At 42.2% G+C, this 25,479-nt stretch overlaps 1 protein-coding gene across 1 annotated transcript; it reads left to right on the forward strand.

Moving 5' to 3' along the window:
* Nucleotides 1-66: 66 nt before the first annotated feature.
* LOC308058526 (uncharacterized protein) lies at nucleotides 67-25,164 on the forward strand (the record flags this gene model as incomplete). The annotated part of the gene is made up of 4 exons (XM_080374438.1): nucleotides 67-179; nucleotides 4,276-4,345; nucleotides 24,276-24,367; nucleotides 24,476-25,164. The coding sequence occupies 4 exons, from the start codon at nucleotides 67-69 to the stop codon at nucleotides 24,504-24,506; spliced, it is 306 nt and encodes a 101-aa protein (XP_080230564.1). The 3' UTR covers nucleotides 24,507-25,164.
* Nucleotides 25,165-25,479: the final 315 nt, after the last annotated feature.

Here is a 25,479-nt window from a genome sequence, read left to right on the forward strand (position 1 = left end):
GAGCCGCGGCCCCCTCACCGCCCTGCCCGCCGCCCGGCCGCTGCCGCCCCCCGCCGCCCCCCCGCGATGCCCGTGCCGTGCCTCGCCGGCCCGAGGGGGCGGCTTGCGCGGCTCGCCGAGCTCCTGGCCTCCGCGTGGCCCTTCCTGAGGCGGAACACCGCGCCGTGGGGAGCGCCCGGGTAAGGGCCCTGGCAGGAGGAGGCCGTCGCGGTACAGGGCTTTCACCTTATTAACCAGTCCCTCGCTCAGGTTTCACTGCGCTGAGCTAAATACACGGGCTGTTTTAATGCTTTTAATTCCCCCGAGTCTTCCTCCGAGATTTTCCCTATGACTCTCTTTTTTTTTTTTTTTTCTACTCCAAAATACGATACACCAAATGGGAACATATTCCAGGGGGAAACCCTGGGGCACACGCTCCCCTTGCCCCCGCTGCTTTATGTCTGGCTGCAGCAGCCCATGCCCGGTGGCGCTCTGGTGCGTGGCGTGGCCCCCCGGCTCCCCTGCTGCCCTCCTGTAGCTCAGGTGGCTCGGCTGAACTCAGTCGCTGCTTGGCCCCAAGCATTGCCTGTCGGCTCAGGTGGAGCCAACATGGCTGCAGCTTTGAGGGCGACGAGGAAATGAGGACACTGGTAAGCCCCGTGGCCCTGCGAGTGCTGTGTGTGGTGGTGCTTGCTCCGTGATGCCTGGTGGGAATCCTGTGCTGATCCATGGAAATTAAGGGGTCAAATCCACGGATGAAAATTCTTGGCTGCCACCCAGCTTGTGCAGACGTTTTTCCAAATCGCAGAGCCTTGGTGTTGTGTTTTCTGGGCTGCCGGAGAGCAGCTGAGAAGCAGTGCTGGTGGGACGGGAGGCTCTTAGGAGTTTGCTCGCTTGACCTCGGTCCCAGGATTCCTGTAGTTTCTTGTAAATGTGCCACAGCAGGCTGAAAATTATAGACCTGAGTGATTTAACATTATACCACATGATAAATGCTCAGAATGTTGAGCAGCTAATTCAAACAAGTGTAAAGTTGTGGATGCAATGATTAACAAGGAAAGTATCTTAGGCCGACATAGTGGAGTTGCACAGATGCATTTCAATTTGATATAGGTAAGTCGCTGCAAATAAAGCAAGCAAACTAATCCATGGTGACATTCCAGCATAGACAAGACGCAGCGGCTTTGATGGTATCATACCCTTAGGTGGGAAAGCACAGGTTTTAATAAGGTGCGCTTGATAAAGATTCACTATTTGTGTGCTAAAACACAACACTTTTTAGTAAACTTCAGAAAAAATAATGCCAAGTAAAAAACATTTAGCAACATAATAGACATACTATTAATTATCATAAGCTGGAGTGAGTGGACATCCACCGCGAGGAGATGCTTTTAGTCCTGGCACAATTGACCTAGCACTTAGGTAGGAGGGTGCTCACAGAGTTTCTGCAAGAGAAATCTAAAATTATTGGGTTTTGAGCTTTAAAAAGAACCACTGGAGCCTGAAACTCGTTGAGTGAGTTTATTATGCAGCCAGCGAACTGCTCAGGAATACAGCGAATCCCTGTTATTTATCTTTCTTAGCTTTATTTTATATTGATTTTTATTGAAAAAATGTGAATAGACAATACAAAGAGCAGAAAGGTTAAATGCATGAAAAAGAAATCAAAAGCAAGGAGATGCATCTTACAGCTGACATGTGAAACTCTTTTAGATGAATCTGGGATAAAGCAAGAACCCTTTCAAAGGCATGACTTCCACTGCTTCAAAAAAGTGTATGTAACTGGAAAGTGACCTGTTGGAGAACAAGCTCTGTTGGGATGAATATATTTTCTCTCAACCAAAAATAGCTTGTAAAGGAGCTTATTTTTCTGAATAAGCTGCTACAAGGAATATGTTTTCTGTGTAAGAAGGTTAAACTTGTTTGTTTAGCAGATTTCTGCTGAAGTTGGATGCCTAGTCAGTGAATGAATACTTCAAAAATTATTTGTGATCTAGTAGTGCCTGAGGTTTAGTTGAAATTTATGGGATGCTGTTACCAGCTCTTCAGGGGCATGGAAAATATTTAATTCTGTAGTGCTGAGAGAGGGAGAGAGATCGCAGAGAGTGAGGAGAACAGAGCTGGAGGGGTAACAATCTGCTGCAGCTAAGGGGAGCTGAGAAGTATGATGTGGCTGCAGGGGGTAGCAAATGTTTAAGAGGTCCAGGCTACCTAACACAGTAGTCTGCGTAGCATGGAGGGTGCTTTTCCAGTAGAGCTGATGCCAGGATGAAACAGATAAAACACTTCCTGGAATGCCTGGCATGTAGAGGCACTGGGGTGTAAGGATCAAATAGGCAGGCAGATGGGTGTCTGGCCACTGCTGTTAGTAAATCTATAGAGAAAGGATGGTTAAAAAGATGGGTTAAAAGTTGAGAACCTAACCGTGAATGATCTCCCAAGACTGGGGCTTTATCTTTGAAATGCCTCAGCCGCTTCATGATCTGCTCTTGAAATCTCAAAGACCTTAAGATAGTTAATGGTGAAAACATGAAACATTGTCTGTCACAGAATTGAAAAGTCCTATGATGAGAGCTTGAAGGGAACTCACATGGGACAAGGTAAACTGGTCAGAGTACTATGAACCAATTAAGTCTTTTCAACTTGAGACTTACATTGTTTGATTCATAAAGCTGAATAAAGTTACCATATTTTTGGCTTAAAGTCATGTTGCCTATGTTTTGGATCTGTGCACGTTTCCTAGCAGCACACTGTGCAGAGAGGGTGAGGAGCAGGTGAGGGTGCAAACAGTGAAATTTGTGTCTACTTGGCTGGCTAGCCCTGCTGATAAGCAGTAACTAACTAATGCGGTTGTATTTTTTCAAATAATTTGGGTATGTTTGGATGTGTGGCTTTGTGCCATGAAAGCCTAACTTGAAAATAATTGTTTACACCAGCACAAATAGATGTAAACCACGGATTTTTTCCCCCCTTCTTTTTCTTATTTTTTGCTGAGGTAGAAATGACTGGAAGCTGCCAAGTGGTGCCAAGCCAGGCTATCCACTCTCAGAGTCCACTTCTGCAACAGTGAAGTCTGTTTGAGTTTGCCATGGTGTTTCCTCTTTAAGAAACAAGGCTGGATTTTTAGCTTTTAAGAAAGATTTTCCATGATTTAGGGGAACGTAGAGTGAAATTTACCTAAAATTGAGAGTAAAGAAGCTTGGGAATCTGGGTGCCTAAATTCAAACTGGTGGTCCTTAAAACATTCTACTTTTCTGAAAGGGTGAAAACAGGTCCCCTCTGCTCAGGATTTTACTGTTGACGAGCCCTGGAGAGTGATGGCCTTGCTGGTTCCTGTTGTGAGGCACTGTCTCAGGAATTTGCAGGCTGCCTAATCCCTTCTTCTTGATGCTGTTTATAGAGGCCATTCAGCAGAAATACCCCTTGTCTTTGCTTCCTGAGTACAGTAGGCTGCTCTTGCTACTTGCTCTTTGGGAGTTCCCGTGTGGCTTTAATTTTAAAATGAAGGCAAATTTCATCTCTCTCTTTAAAGCAATGTTTTGGCTGTGAAAAAGGTGTTGTACCACCAGAAAGGAAATAAAATGAATCCTAGAGGCCAGAAGGTAAATCTCTGGCCGTTGGGTAAGTGAGCTGGGGGCAGAGTAAGAGCATAGCTTTGGCAGTTTAATAATGTTTGAGATTGATGGTCTTGTGTAAGCTTGGTGCTGTTAGTCTTCTTCACATGAAACAGGAAAAGATGACAAATAGCTTTTACACATGCAGTTTTTGTTTTGCGTTTAACCACTGTAACTTTATCACCTCTTAAACTAGAATATACTTGCTCTCAGGCTTCATGGTCCGCAAAGGAATTCAAAGTGACTAGCTCAGACCTAAACATCTTACTTTTGGGCATCCAAAGTTTATTGAGAACAAGCCTGTTCTTTATGACCTTTTTTAGATTTTTTTTTTTTACCTTGCCCTTCTGATACTTTCCATTTTTCTTGCCATGTGTCAGCAAGGAGCCAAACAAGTAAATGGAAATGCTGGGTTACACCTGAAGACAAAGCAGCTTGCATACCTAGGATGTTAGGCTATGCCTGTTTTTCTTTTTGAGGATCATGCAAGAGGTTGATTTCCTGTCAGACTCTTTTTTTTTTTTTTCTTTTTTGATGAATATTTTATCCGAACAAACTGAATTATACTATTCTGACATCTGAGGGCAGGAAGAAGCTCTAGAAGTATTATGCTGCACAGGTGCTCTCTAACCCACCTGTAGTGGTACATCTCAGCCTAAGAATATCTCTATGGGCTTTTCAGGAGGCTGTCTAGGGGAAGGCTGGTTGCAGTGAGCCAGGGGTGTACCAGGCAGTGTCCTGACCATCAAGAGGTATGGATAAACAAGCCGTGCTTTGTGTTCTGTGCTTATTTTATTTGCTGGTGCATACTGAACCTTTGTGAAATAGGCAATATAACAGAGAAGAGAGGTGAAATTTAGTTAGTTTTTATGTGTAGAAGATCTCTCTCTAAGTCTTACATCCACAGAGATTTAACTGACTTCAGGAGAACAATGCTTCTATCTAACCATGCAGGGAACATCTTCAAGTTTGGGCCATTATTCTGCAAATTTTGGTTGCTGCTTAACCTCTGATGTTCAAAGTCCTTACACCAGAGTTTGAGCCATGGAGTATGCTACTGACAAAACATATGCACAGGTGCAACAGGCCTTGATTTACGTTGTAATTATGATGGCATTTCAGTACACCCTATGCTACCAGCTGAGGATCTGTCCACTGGGATGTAGTAAGGAATAAGGCAAAGCACACAGCAAAAATTTTTAAAAAGTTACAGGGATCACAGAGATCACGGACTTTCTTTTTCTTTTTGTTTTGGAAGCAAGGGAAGGCTGGCATTGACAGTGTAAAATCTTAGTCAGTATATTGTGCTGAGCAGTGCGGTTCACCTCCGTTATTCTCCCAGTCTCAAATGTTTACCAGCCAATCAGAGCATTCCTTAAAACCAGAGATTTATAATGAAAAGTCAGCCCTAATTGAATTTCTTTATTAAGAACACCATCAAACAGATACAGAACACCTTACACCACCTTGTTTAAATTAGATTCATTTTTCTGATTAATTATTAAAAGGAAAGTTCAAAAAATCATAAAATCTTAAGTGCTATTAAAAATTGATTAGGAATGCATTTTTTCATTGACCCAGTTTGTATTTTTTTTAATTTTTTTTTTTTTGTCAAAGCTAATACATTTGAGTAGCTGCCTCAGACAGAAGTTTGTAATCATTTGGTCATCAGTCAATTAATCACAGCTTCATAAATATTGATCTCAGATTACACTTATTCCTCATTCTTGAAAGATAGTTTTTTATTAATTTAGGCTCACTCACATACATTGTGGTTTATGCTGAAATTATTTTTAAAAGTTCTATTAAAATTTAATTTGAGCAGCCAGCCAACAGTGCAGCCACTGTGCATTGTGCCACCTTTCGGCAGGTTTATCGCCTTCTCCTGAAAGGTCCTGAGCACCCACAAGCTCACACTGTAGGGCTTGCTGGCATCTGTCCCCTATAAAACCTCTTCAGCTGGAAGTTGCAGGTCACTGTCATCCTGTGCAGAAGGAATAATTTGAGAGTAAGTGTGGATCTTTCTGAGGGGAGAAAAGAGGGCTCTGGTGTTTCCTGCTCCACTCTTGGTGGTCATGTCCTGATTCCTGCTAGTCCATCACAAATGGTGGTGCCTTCCTGATGGCTGTACAGGGCTCTGGCTGCTCTTTGGCCTCTCCCAAGCATCAGACAAGCTGTGGGAGGGGTGTGTTTGTAGGTACGTATGTTGAATGTCCCAGTCCTGCTGTAGTTCCTGTCGTGGAGGTAAATACGTGAGGTGATGACCCAACCCAGCACAGTGAGGATACCTGAGGGTGTTCTTGCAGGGTCTGCTACTGTTCTTTCATGCCTGGGAGTAAACCCAGTACTTACTTTTGCAGGAGTTGCATTTGTAAACAGAAACTCTTCAGGATTTTTAAAGAGAGGTGCTGTGATGAAAAGCCTTGGCTTTTTGGTCTCAAGCATCTGGAATGGACACATTCCTTCTCATAACATGTTCACCACACTTGAAGCAGTACTGAAACAATGCAAGCAATGTTTATTAATATTCCTGGTCCAGTTGCAGCTAATAACCTCCCTTTTGGCAATTAAATATCTTTTTCTTGTTGTTGTTATTTATGCTTGGTGTTGTAATTTAAAAAACACAGAGATGGATGTATCAGGGGAAAGAGCACACAGCTGAAGAGTGACCTGAAGCCTTCACTGAGCAGAATGAATCCTTTTCTACCCTATACTTCGTGTTTTACTTTGAATATTGTGCTTCATGCTGAGCATGAAAAATTTCTCCAGGCCAGGAAGATCTGAATGGTAGACTTGCTTCAGCTTCTGCAGTACATTTGGCTTCTCTGTCTTACTCTCTGGTGAAAAAGCATGTTAAGATAAGTCACTGTTCCCTAAAATGTCGTTTGACTGAGGACTTGAGTGAAATGGGATCATGTAGCAACTGCTATCTTTTACGTCTCTGAAAAATCCCATGCCTCATCTTTAAGGTCTGAAATCAAAACTGATTGCCCATTATTGTCACTCCAAAACTCCGTTTATTCGGGCACAGCGCTTCTGAGATGCTCTGAAATGCAGCTTCAAATCATGGGCAACAAAGCTTCCTGGTGTGCCTCTCAGCTTCAGTATGGAGTCATGCAAACCCCTGTCAACATTCTTTATTTTTGCTGACATTGGATATGTGTAATATGGAGAATGGATCGTTTTTATGACTATCCATGTATCTAAGATTGAAAAAAACTCATTTAATTTTCAGAGTCCTATTCCCCAGTAAACGTATACTACTAATTTACCATATATTCTGCTGTAATGTAACATCCTTGTATATATTTGGCATATCCATAGCACTGAAAAAAAATGAAGCGACACTACAGAAAGTTTTCGGACCCCTTCCTTTAAATTTCAGTCTTACACAGTGCTTTTGTGCCCTTTCAGGAAAGTCATCCTGTAAGGATCATGTCAGAGACAACATGTGCAGAAGGCACCCAAATAACCCATTTGTTTTACAAATAGCTGTGCTGGCTTAAGATCATACCACCTCTGAGCTGTTTGCCACCCCTGTTCTCCTTATCTGTTTGCTGCAAAGTCAAACTAATTTTTGCTTTTGTTGTCTGTGGGCTGTCAAGATGCTGGGCAGAATCTGTTGTTTGCATTATGGCAAATCAAGAAGGGTATTGTCTGCTGCAGGGACAATAATTTCCAGCAGAGAAGTGCTAGCAAGTGTACGTAACAGGGGATGTGTTAAGTTACTCCAGTTATATGCTTAAAAAGATGCCTGCCTATTCTCTATATGTTGTGTAATCAGAACTGGATTCTGAGTCCATTTGCAGCTGACATCTTCAAACAGGAGGGATGCTAAGGAGATCTAGAAATATATCAATCATCCTCTGAGCATTTCTTTGCCATAGTACGGGAACCAGCTGTCTGTTTATCCAGCGATTTGACAGATGCTAGTGTGAATGTGAGCAGTGTGTTAAGTTTTGTACTGAGCTTAGTAATTCTGGACAGTCTATCCTGGCAGAAAAGAAGAAAAGGAAAAGCTGCAAAGCAATAGAGAGAGACAACTGTAACCGTGCCCCAACTCTTCCTGGCTTTTTGCTGCAGACACCTGCAAAATGGCCTAATTGGAGTTTTCCCACTGAAGTATTGTGACACTAACTCACTGCTCAACAACTTTAGCACTTCTGGGAATGAACCCGGTAGCTGTATATGAGCTACTAGTTTATGGAAATGCATCTTTCTTTAAAAAAATAAAATAAAAGTCAATCTCTTCCTAAACACGCAGAGTTCTTTTATTCCTGAATGTGCAAAGCTGTGTATTTTAATGAAATTGTTTTAACTTAGTAATGATGTAAGAGAAAAATAATGTCTTTCCTGTGAGTATATGCAGTAGGTAATTCTCTCTCTAAATTTTGCATTCATTGGATTGAGATTATGTAATAAGTTCAGCTGATCTTTGAAAGACTTTCTAATGGATTTCTTGTTAGAAATGTAAAAAAGTATTGTTTTGCATTTTGTTAATATATGTTTACTCTTGTCTCAAAATCAGAGACAAAGCAACAAAGGCATTGTATTTGGCTCCCTGCAGGACCAGGGATTTGCCAGCAAGATACATAAGATGCTAAAGATCCAAATCAGTCCCATGTCTTTCCTTCTTGACTTGCCTCTGCAATCTGTAGTCCCAGTTTCTGTCTCTTCATTACGATAACCTTTAGAAAGATTCAGTATTCAAGCAATTTTTTTTGTTGTCTGTTATGGTAATGTTACCAGCTTAAACCAGAAACACCCCACCCCATTTTTAATAGTGACAATAGCTTGTCAGACACAACTTCAGAGACTTCGGAGTGCTCGTGGGACACTACAGCTCAGTTAAATGTAGACTCAGCCTCTGAGGCTAGTTTCAGGAAAAACAGTTAAGAATTCGACTGCTGTACAGATCTTAAATCGACAAGATAGAAAGGGAGAGAAGGATAAAACATACATCCAGGAACTGCTGGGGTTTTATAAGCTTTGTGTTACTGTTTTTTAAATCTATCCAGGGGGGTTATGTTAGGAAGGAAATGAAGAAACGGAAAAGCAAAGATAGAAGCAATTGGAGCGAGCAGCCAATAAACGGAGAGAGAGGCCAATGTGAAAACTGCAGAGATGTTCTGATGCTGTTGTCAGTATCCATCAATTCTGGCTTGAGTGGCGGCTGCAGCTGTTCTGCCAGCTCCTCTCTTTGGCAGGCTTGTGTCTACAGGTCCTCCTACCCTCCTGCACTCATGGGGGTGGAGGAGGAGGAGACCCTGTGAGAGTCCTGGTGGCCATGAAAAGTGGCTCTCTCAGTGTGCATGCACGTTTCAAGGAACCCATAAAGAGCCCTTTGAAGGGCATGCAGGGCATGCAGCTGGGTGTCTGAAAGATGAGTAAGAGTTTTTTTGTTGATTCCTCTTCACCCAAAAAAAAGGTGTAGGTATCTACATATGAGCAAATCTCAACAAATGCATCTGGGAGTCACTGTAGAGAAACAGAGCTTTTTAGGATATGATACGTCATATCTTCAGATAAACATCCTTAATGACCTGATTAATTTTGTTCTACAAGTGCCTAGTTTTTCTCTAATGCCTATAAAGGGACCCTAGGGTGAGTAGACAAGACATTGTAGATCTTTCTTAAGACTGATGAGGTGAACCCCGTACTTTTTATTGGAAAGCTGGGATGAAGAATCATCTGTGTTTCAATTCAATATGGTTCGCAAAAAAGGGAGCTCTGACTAGTAACTGAAGATCTTGATTTCTATGACATTTCTGTAATCATTTCCTAAGTGCAGTGGGTTTTATTTGCAGCTGTTTATTGTCTGGGGGAACACTAAGCCAGATTTGCTTACAACTCTGCTTTTCCTGAAAGCAGCCAGAGTCTTGCTTACTGATAAATCTATAAATGAACCATTCTGCCAGATATACTGCACCGCTAGCTTTCCTTGGGAGTCTCACTTGCTACAAAACATCCTTTGAAAAGGATTGCACTCTGGCAATAAAATTTATCTTTTGGAACCTTTTCCTACATAGTTTATTTACATTTTTTTTCCTTAAGTGTTTTCTGTTACTCAGAAAAAGATTTTTGGTAACTTTAAAGCGGATAATAAAGTCAGTTGATTAATACATGTATTTGTTGAGAGTGCTTGTAAGAAAGCTGGACTGATAAATCATCTGTGCTGAAACAGAAGTGATTCGTTTGCTAAGTGGAATCAGGAAAAATCAAGGACTATTTATATCTGGCTTCAGCTTTGATTTACTTGTTAAAGCTCATTGTAGAAAGTCAAGTAAAAACTTTGATCTTACAACATTCTCCTGAAAAAAACCCAAATTTCACTGGAATTGAAGAGTGAGGAGGCAGCCTGCAGTGTCTGTGCCTGAAGGCCTCTGTGCTCAGAGGTGCTACCAACATCAGTGGGAATTTTGCCTGAGTATAAAGGCATGAACATGAACCTAGAGTAGGACTAGAGACCATGTTGCAGCTTCACCTGAAAAACGAAGCTTATAAGGACTGTAAAATGTTGTGGGTTTTGGGTATTTTTTGTGCTGTGTTGTTTTTTTTTTTTTTTTTAAATATAATATGCTCCAGCTATTTTACATTCAGGTTGGACACCTTTAAACTGGAAGGAGAACCATACTCACACTGATAACTTAATAGCACATCTAAATGTCTTTTAAAATACTTCAGTTTACCTATTAAGACCAAATAGACTGTCTGTTAATTTGACAGAATATCCATGTTCCCTGAACTTAGGGCTATAAAAATTGTTCATCTGCTCAGTCACAGGCCATTTAATTTTGGATGCATCATTGCCAGTTGGTTACAGTAATTAGCATTCCCTGTATTGTAGCAGCTTCCCTGAAGCTATGCTAAGTAGGGTTACACTTCTGTATGGAAACATAAGCAACCTTGTGCAAATGAGCCTGGCCACCCATCTTAGAGACAGAAGCCCTAGCTACCGCTTCTTGGCTCAGGGTGCCCTATATGCCCACCTGCAGATCTTATTTACTGGTTATTAATGACTTGAAGTGTAGGCAGCTGTGAAAGGCACAGCATGGCAGCTTAAAACCTCTGCTCCAAACTATTCTCTCAGCCTTGTTATTTCTTTGAGTGACACCTGATTTCCTTTTTTTTTTTTTTTTTTAAAAAAAATCTTTCCCTTTATACTCCCTTTTAATGCAGGTATTAGACATAAATAAATTCTGTGGATATAAATATTGTGTTGTGTATATATAAATATATATGAAAACCTGTGAACTGAGACATAGCATTTGCTAATGCAGTTACTTGCCACTTAAAAAACAGGAGTTCCCCAAAATATTTTGATAAATCCTTTCTTGTTATGAACACATGCTGCAGATATTTTGGTTGGGTATGTTTTTCCATATCTCCTAATGCCTAAAATAGTATTTTTATTATATTTTTAATAGAAACACCAACTGCCAGTACTGGATTATGAGTAGTGCTGGAATTCTTTTGTAAAGGCTAGAATAAACAGCACAATAGCTAAAGCCATAAATAAATTAAAGAGAGGCCAAGATTTTTTGCCAGTTCTGCAGCCTATGCACATTTTCTTGTTCTGTGTTGAATGTCTGCGCTTCCTTTTCGTTTCCTGGGAAACAATGAGGGGTTGTGTGCACTGCAAGATGCACACTAAGAATAATTCTTCCCATTTAATCCACTCTGATTTTTACTTCTTAATATACTGGAAGATAACTAATATTTAATATCATGAAATGTATCTGTGCATGTTTAATGATTCAATTAATCAGAGAGAAACCTTCTTTATAATTAAATATGGATAGGCTATAGTCTTTTTTTTCTCATTGACTGATGCTACTGAGAATAAGGGATAAGAATAATTTTATACTATTATTCTGTGTACCTTTTATTAGAACCCTGAACTGTTTGGGTGAGTAAAATCAATGATAAAAGTACATTTTTTCTTAGAGTTATGCACTCTGCAGTTTCTGTATTCCATAAAAATCTAACCATATGAATTTAGAAACCAGTCCTATGAAGACTTACACATGTGTTTAAGCACAGGAGAAGTTCAACTGATGATAATGTAATTACTCATGTTAACTTTAAAGCCTGTGCTTGAGCCTTTGTATGACTGGCTTTTTCAGGTTCTGGAAGCGGCCTGATGTGATCTTGGTAGAGATCTTATATGCTTGATCTGTAAGTCCCAATTTGATTGTGATTTGCAGCCATAGCTCATTTCTTTATGAGTAGTAATTTTATTAATCTGGTCATGGATGTCTCTTGACTTGGTTGCTTGAAGAAGGGCTACAAATCTTCACTACAACTTATTTTTCTAGAGCGCTATACAAAATTATATAAGTATAGACTACAAAAAAGCCAACTATCTTCCATACAGTATGCAGATAGGGTGCATATATTGGCAAGTTAATAAAACAATGATGCACATGCAGGCAGACTTAAATATGGAAATGGAGATTTCCTGCTTCTTGACTTCGTATAAATTGTTGAATATATTTGTTTAATGATTTACACAGAGCCTCAAGCCATAGCAACTGGGTGTTGTTTACAAAACTTAAAATGTAAGTTACATGCACAGCCTACAATGGGCTTCATTAAGTGACCACTTCTGCTGCCAAGGATATCATCTATTAATAGTAATGTTGTGTGACCATACCTATCTGTTGAAATGCCTTTCTATATTTGCTTACCTATCTACCCATGGATACATGCAATACTGCTACATTGTAAGTGACATGCTACTTCTAATTTAAATATTTTAAAATGCCTGTGCTTTTAAGTTTGTTTGCACACAGATGAATATACCTAAATACTCAGAAATGAATGCTTAGGATTGCCTGTGTTTCCACAGGGTCTTTTGTATATTAAATCCATATGGGCTGGTGAGCTGAGATAGCAATCCCAAGTTTGATTGACTGAACTTGCCACTGAAGGCACAAAAACTTCAAGTTTTGCACTGCTCACATTTCATATAGTCATATTTTTCAACATATGTACCTACCTTTTTAATGAGAGGATATTTTTCATTATCATTGTAACAAGGAAATAATTTGCAAAAAAATCGAATGCCAACATTTCCCCTTATAAATAGATTACACTTATAGTGGGTAATATATGGCCAGGAGATGCCTAGTCTGAAGAATAAAGACATGATTATACTATTTCTATAGCACTTCAGTCAAGAAAGGCCCATTAATTTGTTTTTAGGATGACCTTAAGCCAGAAAAATAAGGCTTTGCTTAGTTAGAGCCCAGGTGTCTGGTGCAGAGCTCATGCATACTAGTAAAAACACTTCTGTTGAGACCTTAGAAACTGTGGGCAAAAACCTGAAATCAGTGAGGTATTACTGAGACTAGGTTTTCTTTCTTAGGGGTGGTAGCATGCTGTACTCAGGTGTTTGTTAAGACGGTGATGTTCAGTAAAAAGGAAACCAGAAGCCTTCTCTGGATAAATGACCCAGTCAGTATATAAGTAGGAACTGGTGCCATTCATGTAGTCTGGCTATCATGTTTAGAACATTTTAGTGCCTCACTGTATTTTACAAATCAGTTCTCAAGGCTTAAAGCATCCCTTCATTGCTGATGTTCAGTTTTCTTGAACTGGAGGAAACAACTGAAATAACAACATTAGAGAGTGAAAGGCTGTTGATGGTGAGCAAACGTGCCACAGGTGAGGAAGCCAACACTGCATCTGTTGTGAAGGAAGTTCTTGTCAGCCCTTACCTATACAAACTGCAGGATGATATGGTGAGGAGTTTTTAGTGTAGGTGCAGAGTCATCAGGTAGCAAAACCTCAAATAAGCTATGCAGGTAATTTGCAGATGAGTGCTAATGACAGGTTTGGACCGTGCCAAGCAGTCACATTGGGAAAGAGTCTAAGTCAAGGTATTTTAAGGGAGCTCACTATTTTAGAGAGTTTTAAGCAATGTTATTTGCAGTATCTCTGAAATTTCTCCCCTTCTGAAGCCACCTTGGGTAGCTCTTCTTCCATAAATGTACATCATTGCATGATTTTAAAGTGCATCATCTCATTGCACTGCAGAGTGAGAGACGCGTGAAATGTTCCCTTGGAAAACCAAGGTTCCCTTTCTCTTAAAATGCCCATTTCTAGCATAGGCAAGTTGGGAAATAATGCTTAAACCCCTAACATTTTTGTGTACAAAAATGTTATCACTCCAAGATGAATTTTGCACACTTGACTCACGGATATTTGCAATTGTGCATAGAACTCCACTTTTGGTGAGAACAAAAATTTTTAAGGGCAAATTTAATATGACTGACTATTGCCTGTTTGGAATTTTACACTTAGTCATATGGATACAGGAGATAAATGTTACTAAAAACATTGTTATCACATGGTTGTGCGAGTTAATATTGCCATATATGTGACATAGGGTATATAAATATCTCTTGTTCATGAGTATGAAAAGAAGTGTGAAGAATCATCAAACTGTTTTCTTGCTGGGTCCTAATATCAGAATATCTCATGACTGAAATTTTCCGAAAAAGGCAGAGTTGAGGGTAATTTGGTATAGTGGAGAAATGAGAAAGTAGAGATCTAATATCAGATAACACGGAATGTGAGATATATTGGGCTGTGGAAGAGTCCCTGAAAGAAGCCTGACTGCTGGGTTCTGTTATAATCTGGACTGGGCAAAGCACTAAAAATACCCAGTAGGGAATGAAACTGTGTTGGCAGGGAGTTGGGAGAGGTGATCCAAGACAACTTACCTATCTCTTCTTTCTATAATTCTATTGTATTACTGAGTATAAGGTATTCTTTATAAGCAATGCAGCATGTGGTATAGACTATACTGAATAAACAATTCATTCACGTTGTGGGGCTTTTGTTGTTGCTGTTGTACCTGGGGTCTTAAAATGCTTTAATCTGAGCTAGTGTGTAATCACTGATATGTAACCACCCTTGTTTCATGGCTACTGGCATCACTGTCGTGGCAATACTTACAATTTTTATTAACTTATCTATTTAGATTTATTGCATTTATCAATATTCCTGACACTGAAGAATGGATAAGCAAATGCATGGAACACAAATCCACTAGAAAAGTAGGTGGTTTTTTTTTTTTCTTTTACCCCCAAACAAATCTTTAAGGAAAGCAGATACTCCGTGGTCCCTTCTATTCAATGAAGAATATGAAGATACCACATAAAGAATAACCACAGGAATTTTCGTTGGCTATATGAATGGAATGCATACATTGCATTCCTGCTCAGCATTGACAGCCAGCATCATCATTGCTTACCCACTCACAAGTATCTGTCCCAGGAAAAACCTGAAAAAGCTGATGATTCTTCTTGGACCAACAGAGAGGATGACCAGGTGTTCAAGGAGAATGAAACAGTGGATAAGGACAGAAGGAAGAGTTGCAAGTGGCAAGTTTTCCTCACTCAACACATCTGGTCCAGAAACTTCCTTTCGAAAAAAAGTGTGAAGGAGTGGGAAGGATATGGCATGAGTAACTGTTGCATGTAGGACTTGGCAGTCCCTCATCAAATCATTCATTCACCTCAGTGTATATAGGAACGTTCACCCCCTGATTGTGCAGACTAGGGAGTAGTCTAGTGGAGGGCTTTAGCATGGTGAACAGGGGGAACCTCAGGGCTTCCCTTCCCCAGCTGGGGGATCCTCAGGGGAGCTGAGAGAGCTGCCAGGAGCCCGTAGCTCTCATGACAGCAGCTGATGATACCTGGGTGGGACCCGGAGCAAAGGTGGCCAGGCCTCCCCACACCCGCAAAAGAAGCCCTTAGAGAGCACCACCATGCAGGAGCACTGCCAACAGGGTGAGCAAACAAGGCATGGCACATCAGTTTGCATGGCAGCTGGCACAGAAGGGTGTGCAAGAAGGGCACTGGAGCTCTGCCAGCTTGACCAGGGAGCAAGGGTGTCTGCCCAGCAGAAAAACATGTCCTCTCTAAGCTCTGCACCCACCACAGCTGATGCGGCTGCCCAGACAGAGCTCGGGTGGGAACACGCAGCCACCCAGGTGCCGGGCTGCTGGCGGTGCCCTGCTTTCATGCCTGTGCCAGGCAGCAGCGAGCATGGCTGTGGGAGGTGTGCCTGGGTAGAGCAACTCCTCTGCTCAGTGACAGAGCTCTGGGGGGGGGGGTGTGTGACTAGGCTGAGGAGTATCAGGGAGAGCAAGACAGAGATGCAGACTGCTGGAATTGCACCCTACTTTCCCCAAGACAGGCCCAAGAGACAGACAGCATGTGTGATACAGAGGATTCCCTGCCCTCTCTCCCCCTGGCTGCACACAGTGACCGGAGGGATGGAGGGCAATGGTGACAGGTTCTTTCCAGAGCAGCAGGTGTGTCTCCTCTGTGACCACCCTGCCTTTCCAGGTGCTCGAGAGGTATGAGGCTTTGCAGGTGGAACAGAACAGTAATGAGTATGATGATTCATGTAGCTTGGAGGTGTCACTGAGGTCAAGTTGGCCTGTGTCGTGTGTCAAAACTGCTTCCGTAAAATAAAAATGATGGGTCACTGTCAGCAGACTGCCATCTGAAGGGAACAGAAGGCCCAGCACGCAGGCCGGACGCACTGCGTAGGGAAGCCTGCTGCCTCCCTGCAGCCTGGGGTAGAGATGTGGAGAGCAAGCTTCCTACCCTGGTGCGGCCCTCAGATTGTCATCCATTATTGATTCTTCAGGCAGGCAGCAATGAAGTTGCAACAAGAAGTCCAAGGGCAATCGAAGAGACTTCAGGGCACTGGGGTGACAGGTTAAGGGATCAGGAGCACAAGCAGTGTTCTCCTTGACCCTGCCAGTTGCAGCGAATGATGAGGGAAGCAACAGGAAGAGCCAACAGAGCCATACCTGGCCCTGAGCCTGGTGTCACCAGCAGAATGTTGGGGGTTTTGATCATGGGTCTGTTTACACAACAGCAGCCTGCTGGTGACAGATGGGGTACACCTGTCTCAAAGTGGGAAGAGGATCTTAGCACAGGAATTAGCAAGGTTCATCCAAAGAGCTTTAAACTAGACTTGAAGGGGGAAAGGGGTAGAAGCAGGCTCACTAGAGACAAGCCTGGGGGCAGCATGCCAGTGTTTGAGGGATGGTGTGCTAGCAAGGTCCTTCAGTCTGATGTCTCAGTGGTGGTAGGGAAAGGACAGCCATGTGGCAGCAAAGATGCAAGTGTTACTGATATATTAGAAACCACAGAAGCACCTCAGAATGGTCACATAGTAACTGGGGCTCCTCCCCCTTAAATGTGGTGGGATCAATAGCCCAAGTGAAGTGCATCTACACCAAGGCACGCAGCATGGGCAACGAACAGGAGGAGCTGGAAGCCGTCGTGATGATATAGTTGCCATCACATGGCAGGATGACTCACACAGCTGGAGTGCTGCAATGGATGGCTACAGACTCTTCAGAAGGGACAGGCAAGGAAGGAGAGGCAGTGGGGTAGCCCTGTATGTTAAGGAGTGTTTTGACTGTCTAGACCTTGATGATAGTGATGATAGGGTTGAATGCTTATGGGTAAGGGTCAGGGGGAAAGCTAATAAGGCAGATATCATGGTGAGAGTCTGTCATAGACCACCCAACCAGGATGAAGAGGTAGATGAAATATTTCATAAGCAGCTGTCAGAAGTCTCACAATTGCTAGCCTTTGTTCTCATGGGGGATTTCAACTTAGCAGATGTCTGCTGGAAGTACAATACAGCAGAAAGGAAACAGTCTAGGATGTTCCTGGAGTGTGTGGAAGATAACTTTCTGACACAGCTGGTGAGTGAGCCAACTAGGGAAGGTGGCCTGTTGGACCTGTTCTTTGTGAACAGAAAAGGACTTGTGGGTGATGTCATGGTTGGAGGCCATGGGTGATGTCATGGTTGGAGGCCATGGGTGATGTCATGGTTGGAGGCCATCCTGGGCACAGTGATCACAAAATGGTAGTGGTTTTGATTCTCAAAGAAGTAAGGAGGGGTAGGGTAGAGTGTCAGCAGAACTGCTACCTTGGACTTCTGGATGGCAGACTTTGGCCTGTTTAGGACATTGGTTGACAGAGTCCCTTGGGAGGCAGTCCTGAAAGCCAAAGGAGTCCAGGAAGGTTGGAAATTCTTCAAGGAGGAAATCTGAAAGATGTGGGAGCAGGCTGTCCCCATGTACCAAAAGAGAAGCCAGAGGTGAAGAAAACTGGTCTGGCTGAGCAGAGAGCTTTGGCTGGAACTCAGGGAAAAAAGGAAAGTTTATGTATGACCTTTGGAAGAAGGAGGGACTGCAAGGAAGTTGTGAGGTTAGAGAAACAGAAGGACCAAAGCCCAAGTAGGACTTAATCTGGCTGCTGCCATAAAAGACAATGGAAAATGCTTCTATAAATACATTAGTAAGAAAAGGAGGGCTAAGGAGAATCTCCATCCTTTATTGGATGCAGGGGGAAACATAGTGATAAAGGGTGAGGGAAAGGCTGAGGTACTTAATGCCTTCTTTGCCTCAGTCTTTAATAGTAAGACCAGTTACCCTCTAGGTACTCAGCCCCTTGAGCTGGAAGACAGGGATGAGGAGAAGCAGAATGAAGCCCCCATAATCCAACGGGAAATGGTTAGTGACCTGTTACACCACTTAGACACACACAAATGTATGGGGTTGGGTGGGATTGACCCAAGGGAACTGAGGCAGCTGGCAGAAGTGTTCACTGAGCCACTTTCAATCATTTATCAGCAGTGCTAGCTAACCAGGGAGGTCCCAGCTGACTGGAAGTTAGCAGACGTGGCGCCCATCTGCAAGAAGGTCTGGAAGGAAGATCGAGGGAACTACAGACCTGTCAGCCTGACCTCAGTGACAGAGAATGTTATAGAGCAGATCATGCTGAGTGTTGTAACCTTGCACGTACAGAACAACCAGGGGATCAGGCCCAGCCAGCATGGGTTTATGAAAGGCAGGTCCTGTGTGACGAACCTGATCTCCTTCTGTGACAGGGTGACCCGCTCAGTGGATGAGGGAAAGGCTGTGGATGTTGTCTACCTGGACTTTAGTAAAGCCTTTGACAGCATTTCCACGTTCTCCTGGAGAAACCAGCTGTTCATGGCTTGGGTGTACTCTTTGATGTATAAAAAGCTGGCTGGATGGCCAAGTCCAGAAGGTGGTGGTGAATGGAGTTACATCCAGCTGGTGGCTGGTCACAAATGGTGTTTCTCAGGGCTCAGTACTGGGGCCAGTTCTGGATGAGGGGATTGAGTGCACCCTCAGTAAGTTTGGAGATGACACTAAGCTGGCGGGGGAGTGTTGATCTGCTTGAGGGCAGGAAGGCTCTGCAGAGGGATCTGGACAGGCTGGAGCTATGGGCCCAGGCCAGTTGTATGAGGGTCAATAAGGAGAAGTGCCAGGTCCTGCACTTGGGTCACAACAACCCCAGGCAATGCCACAGGCTTGGGGAACAGTGGCTGGAAAGCTGCCTGGTGGAAAAGGACCTGGGGGGGTTGGTCAACAGATGGCTGAACATGAGCCAGCAGTTTGCCCAGGTAGCCAAGAAGGCCAACAGCAGCCTGGCTTGTGTCAGAAACAGTGTGGCCAGCAGGGATGGGGAAGTGGTCATACCCCTGTACTTGGCACTGGTGAGGCTGCACCTCGAATGCTGTGTTCAGGTTTGGGCCCCTCACTTCAAAAAAGACATTGAGGTGCTGGAGCATGTCGAGAAGGACAGCAAAGCTGGTGAAGGGTCTGGAGCACAAGTCTTATGAGGAGCAGCCAAGGGAACTGGGGTTGTTTAGTCTGGAGAAAAGGTGACTTTGAGAAGACCTTGTTGCTCTTTACAACTACCTGAAAGGAGGCTGTAGTGAGGTGTGTGTCGGTCTCTTTCTCCAAGCAACAAGTGACAGGATGAGAGGAAATGTCCTGAAGCTGCGCCAGGGGAGGTTTAGACTGGATATTTGGAAAAATTTCTTCACTGAAAGGGTTGCCAAGCATTGGAACCAGCTGCCCAAGGAGGTGGTTGAGTCACCATCCCTGGAGGTATTAAAAGACATGTAGATGTGGTGCTTAGGTACATGGTTTAGTAGTGGTGGACTTGCCAGTGTTAGGTTTACGGCTGGGCTTGATGATCTTAAAGGTTTTTTCCAGCATAAACGATTCTATGATTCCAGTTTGGATCCAACCACATCCTGCAGTCTGGGTTTCCTTATATTGAATTCAAGGTAATAATAGCAGCATAAAAAAGTATGAGGTAGCTGCATGCAGTAGCCTAGTGCTCCCACTGCTTAGTTGAGATATGGCTAGAACATGGCCCCAGAGCTTAATAATGGGCAATGTTGTTATTGATACTGATTTCCTGGTATAAGTTCCGACTTAAGCAGTGTAAGGCAACAACCTGAGTATGCTTTTTTCTGTGATGCCAGCTCCCTTATGCTACTTGCTGTCTTTGCATGCTGCTTTGTAAGGCTTTTAAAGCATGGAAATTGAAACTGCAAACCACACAGCACTTACACTTTCTTGTGCAGTTCATGAATCCCAGTGGCTGTCTTTCAGATTCAGCATTTTCGCAGTAGCAGAACTTCACAGATAATTTGAACTTGATGCTTCAGCTATTAAGTCTAGGCTTTGAATTTTGGACTTCTGGATTAATGAGCCTTGTATCACAGATTTTAAATTCTGCCTGGGTTGTCCCATAGTTGCTCAAGTCTCTTTCTGGATGTGACTCTATAGCCATGTTTCTTTAACTTTTGCTCCACCATAGGAGCACTGTTCCATGCACCAGAACAGCCCTGGTTGAATTCATGGCTTCTGTAAACTCAGGTGTTTGGGTCAGCCTTCTGCATGCTAGAATTTTTTCTTAGATGACTTGCCTAGGACCAGCCACTGTTTTAGTTGTATCTCTCAGACAAGGAAATAAGTTGCTCTGCCATCCTCCCCCTTCCAAATCTGAGATTTTTCTTATTTTGAAATATGATTGTATGAATTGCATTCTTGTGTTTCCTGTTTGGACAGACATATTTTTATTTCTATGCAATGTTATTAATTCTGGCCCTCCAGTGAATGACATTTCCATCACTAGCTTCTCCCTTCCCTTCAACTACAGAAGTAAATTAGACTTGCCCCTGAGAGCTTTCTGGAACAGAGGCAATCTTTGGTGTATTTCAAAGTGAGGTTATTGTATCTGATCGAAGGTTTTTGTTATGACAACAAAACAAATAGTGAATAAGTATGCTTTTAGATGTGCAAATGGATGTCAAGGAAAGCAACTAAGAAGCAAAAGGACCAGACCTGGCACTGTCCCTTTCATTTCCACTTGGAGCTGGGGAATCATAGCAGGGAGACTCTGGGAGCAGAAAGTAGAGCTGAGCCTCTGTAAAGGCTTGCATCTGTGTTATCATCTTGCCAGGGAATACTGTTGCCTGTACATTAATCTGAATTATCACAGTCAGTTTTCACAGCATCATGATGTCTTTCCTGAATCAGAGGTGAATTGAGCCCAGCATGGTGACAGGACTAGGAAACCTAGAGAAGGAGGGAATAAAATTAAGCGAGCTAGACAAATCAGAAACAGAAAAGAGACTGAGACCTGGCCCAACTTTCTCCTCACCTTAAGTTTTTAACATCATAATCCTAGTTTCCTTCAGTACTCCAAGTTCTTATCTTTTTCCCAAACAAAAATCTCTGCATCTTTTGAGTGTCTGTGTTTTGTCAGTTTTCCCTAGCAACATATTTTCCTCTTTGCGGACAGGGTTTCTTTTAAGGACCTATCATTAACTTTCTAATTTTAAAATAATCTTATTTTTAAGACCATTTATTAATCTTAAAAGGCCATTCTATTGCTTATCATGCTTCATAATGCTCTTAGAAATGTCTAGTTTGACCATCTATAGACATTTTTCCTCATGATGGTGTGATACGGCTTAAAAACTCTTGTCCACACATGGAAATAAACTTGTCAGGACTGAATAAAAACTTATTAAAATTCAATTTATTCTGTTGAGGTTTGGATCAGAGTTTCAGTGAACCGCAGTCTGTCCATTTTTACTCTTCCTTCCCTCTTCTTTTATTTCATACCTTTGACAGAAGTGCAACATACCATGACAAGGGGTCTACCCAGTTTATACTGCATTCAGTGTTTCACATGTTGCTTGACAATTTTCTTGTATAAGGCCTTCTCTTCTCTTTTTCACTTATTTGAGAATCTCTGGTATCCTATGGAGATGTTTTGTTTTCCCTGTGCAGTTAGGGTGTCAGTGGTTCCTCCGTAGCAACCCACAAATCTGATTTTCCTAGTCATGTCTCTGAATGGTGTGTTGTGTTCAGCAAATATTCTCTTGATGGGTTAGAAATTCCCAGGCTCTGAGATAAGCATCATAATACAGATTTGGAGGGTTTTCAGAATCATCCAAAGTTTTGTGAGAGGAAGGAGAATATGTTGCAGTGCAGAGACTGAAGGTATTTGTTGTACTTTGTGGCTTTTTTTTTTTCTTTTTAATTGGCCAAGCACTCAGCGATTGGTCTTGATCTCTCTCCAAAATAACACAGGGAACAAAGCCTTTATCTTTCCAGAATGAATACGTAGTTGTCTACTACTTCCTTTCTAAGGAAATGTGGGACGCTAGCTATCCTCAGAGTAGCAACTAGATTTGTCGGACAATTATGTAGCGTGGCTGAGCCTAGGTGCTGAAGGCCCATTGCAGTGAGAAAAGTAATAGCTCCCCAATTCTTTCTCACTCCATGGAGAGCAGAAATATTTATTCCCACTTTTAGAAATGCTCGTTTTCATTTTGTCTTTCTGTTTGGGTGAATGCTCTGATCTCCTATTTTTCCCTTAGGTGGACAACCATCATAAACTTTTTTAGTGTCAGGTCTGTGGTAGCTGCTGTGGTGTACCTGATCTCATGTGCGTGGGAGGCTTGAGCAGTAAGTTCCCTTCATCACAGGGCTGTTGGGCAGCTCTTACCTGCACACATACGTGTTTTGCTTTGTTTTTGCTTTTGTCAGTGTCCTGCGATATTGTGCCAACTCCCGACCTCCTCCTGCAAGGTTGAGCCAGCTTCTCGGCAGCATCTGCAGTTGGAGTCATTTGGGTTGGTGGCAAATATTTTCTGCTGACATGAGCCAAGGGAGTTTGGAAAGCACAGAGAAATACTTGCAAACTGAGCACATAACACAGGTGGTTGGGATTTTGCAGAGAACTGGAGCTGGATTTTTAAAGGCACTTGGCACATCTCGTGCCTAGAGGGCTTTTCCAAACCAAGTTGAAGTAGCAGAAACAAGCCATTCATTTTGCCTAACTTTGGCTGTGTAATCAGCTAGCTGACTAGACTATCTCTGCAGAGTGGCAAGAACTTCCAGATTTCATCCCATGCGAAAATAGGTGCCAGTCTTTAGCATCCTACTGGGTGAAGAAAGTAAGAGAAGATTGACTTGCAACCCCCCCTGTTTGTATTCTTACCATCAAAACAAAACCAGGGAATCGTGTAATTTGGAGATTATAGGAGGGCTAAATTGTTAAAATACATTTTTGCTGGACAGTGTTTTTTTGTTGCTAATGACTCTGGCCTCCTGTCCTACTCATATTGCTTACCAACCAAAATGCTTACTGCCATGCCTAATGTCAATGAGTATATCTAGTTGAAGGAAAATGCAAACTCAGGTAAGTCCAAATTAAATGTTCTTTCTGGGGTGGATTCATAAAATTGTTTCAGATATAAACCAACCACGTTTTTTTAAGGTAGCATATACTCATGTTACATTTTGTGAAAACTTTTTTTTTATGTCACAATGACATATCAAATATTATTTATTTTTAGGTGATTGAATCAGCAAATAAAGTATAAATGTTTCACAGAGATCTATAGCTCAATAATAGACTACTTTTTGGAACTTACAGTAGCTTTGCAGGATGGTAACTGTTTTCATGCTTTTGCGGTGGTCTCGCTAACCTGAAAAAAATCCGTTAAATTGTTTCAAATACAAGCAAGATGTGTTCTTGCTACATCTGTATTGGTAAATAGCACTGGAAATCTTTCTGCCTGTGGTTTTGGCCCGTACTGAGTAATGGTTTCCCAAACTGCCTCTGGGGACGATCTGGTCACTGTTCATGAAGGGCACTGCTGATTCCCGACAGGCAGCTTGGATAAGGCCACCCATTGTTGAGTGCAGGTTGACCACAGTGCCAGGGAGTGCACTAGGGAACGTTTGACTTACTGACAGAGCTGGGGCTTTGGAGCAGTAAGTAATTAACACAAGCCATGTTAATAGTGAACACAAGCTAAAAACCAGAGGAGGAATGCCTCCCCAAACCTACATTCATTCTTGTAAGAACACAGATGAATCTGGTAGCAAGGTTATATACCTAATTCAGCCACAGTGATGGTAACCAGGCTTCCAGCTCATTCTATGGTAAGAAGTGGGATTTATTTGTTCATGTTGTCTGTGATGTCCAATTGCACATGATGGAATGCAGAGACTGTTTAGACACCTATATCCAAAGCTGCGCTACATGAAAACTTCTCCTAAGGATTACTACCTTGGGCTCTGAAAGCCCCTTATTCTAGAGAGTCATGTCCTTCCATTCCAGTAGTCTTGTGAGGGGACATTTTTCGAGTCTGTCTAAATAGGCTTTGGCCATGATTCCTTCTTTCTCTTACATCCATGTGAAATATTCTCCATACTGTTTAATCTTGGCTCAGTAATTTTAATATATGTTTTATTTTGTTTTCATTTCCTCCTCATATTAAATTCTCCAGCATCTTCAATTAAGCTGCACTTGGCTGGCAGACTTAAAGAATGATCTCATTCCTGTGCCAGACAGACAGGGTCTCTCCCAAGTCCACCCAGTGTAAGTAATGACTTCCACTTTCAGACAACAAATTGAACTCTTTAACTGGCTACTGAACATATCCTTCAAGAGCAATTACTGAGCTAAATATTTTCTTGTTCCTTGCAGGTCTCTTGAAGAAAGGAGGCTAAGGAGATGAAAACAGAATTTGGAGAATAAAAAAGATACATATTTACATACACACACATAGGTAGGTAAAAAGTGTTTTTAAATTAACAGACTTCTTTTTTATCATGCGTGGATTAGTGGGGAGTAGGAAGAGAGGAGGAAGATGGGGAGTGCATTGAGACCTCCCCTGCTGGGAGCAGAGCCTGTCTCTGGGTCTCTTCCATGCCTGTGTCCTCTGAGCCTGAACTTCCAACCTGTTAGCTTTCCACAGCCATTTTTACTCTGTTTGCATACAGGTTTATACACAAATCTGCTCTGTCCACACAATGCATTAGATTAAGAACTGTATGACTCTCTTTGATGGATGCTATATTCTGAACTCATTCAGACAGGAGGGTTGAGGTTATCATCTTGGGTACTGGTTTAGTACCAAAGATCTACCTTGACTACACCTGTAAAATCCATGAGGTTATTGTGAGAAGAAATACCACGCATTTGAGTGGGAATAGGTCTTCTAGTAGCAAAGAAAAATAAAAGGAAATCTTGTTTTAGTGTTAATTAGGGTTAAAATGGTAAATAGCCCTTTGTTCTGCTTTGACAACACTGTTTTGAAAAGACAGCCTCTGACCCGTGACTGATACCCACACCTTTTTTCTTTCTTTACAGACGACCACTTTTTTTTTTTTTTTTTTTTTTTTTTTTTTTTTTTAGAGTTCTATAACAATGTGGGACTCGGTTTGAGCTCTGTGATGCTGGTGTTCCTCTTACATCTGTTTGAATGAAATCAGAAGACAGACTTTGGGCTCTTGGGTTCAAACTGAATTTGAAACTGAAGGGCAAAAGCACATATTTGGTCTTTGATCTTGTATATGTGTCTTCCAACCACATTTTCAGTTTACTGCATTATTTGATTTGAAGTCATGCTTTTTTTTTTCTTAGAAAGTTCACTGAGCCAATTGCATGGTTTTCATAGTGATGGGTGTTTACTTCCCAATTAATCCCAC

Source organism: Falco punctatus (genome assembly GCF_963210335.1).
Source record: "Falco punctatus genome assembly, chromosome: 2".
Taxonomy (NCBI): Eukaryota; Metazoa; Chordata; class Aves; order Falconiformes; family Falconidae; genus Falco; species Falco punctatus.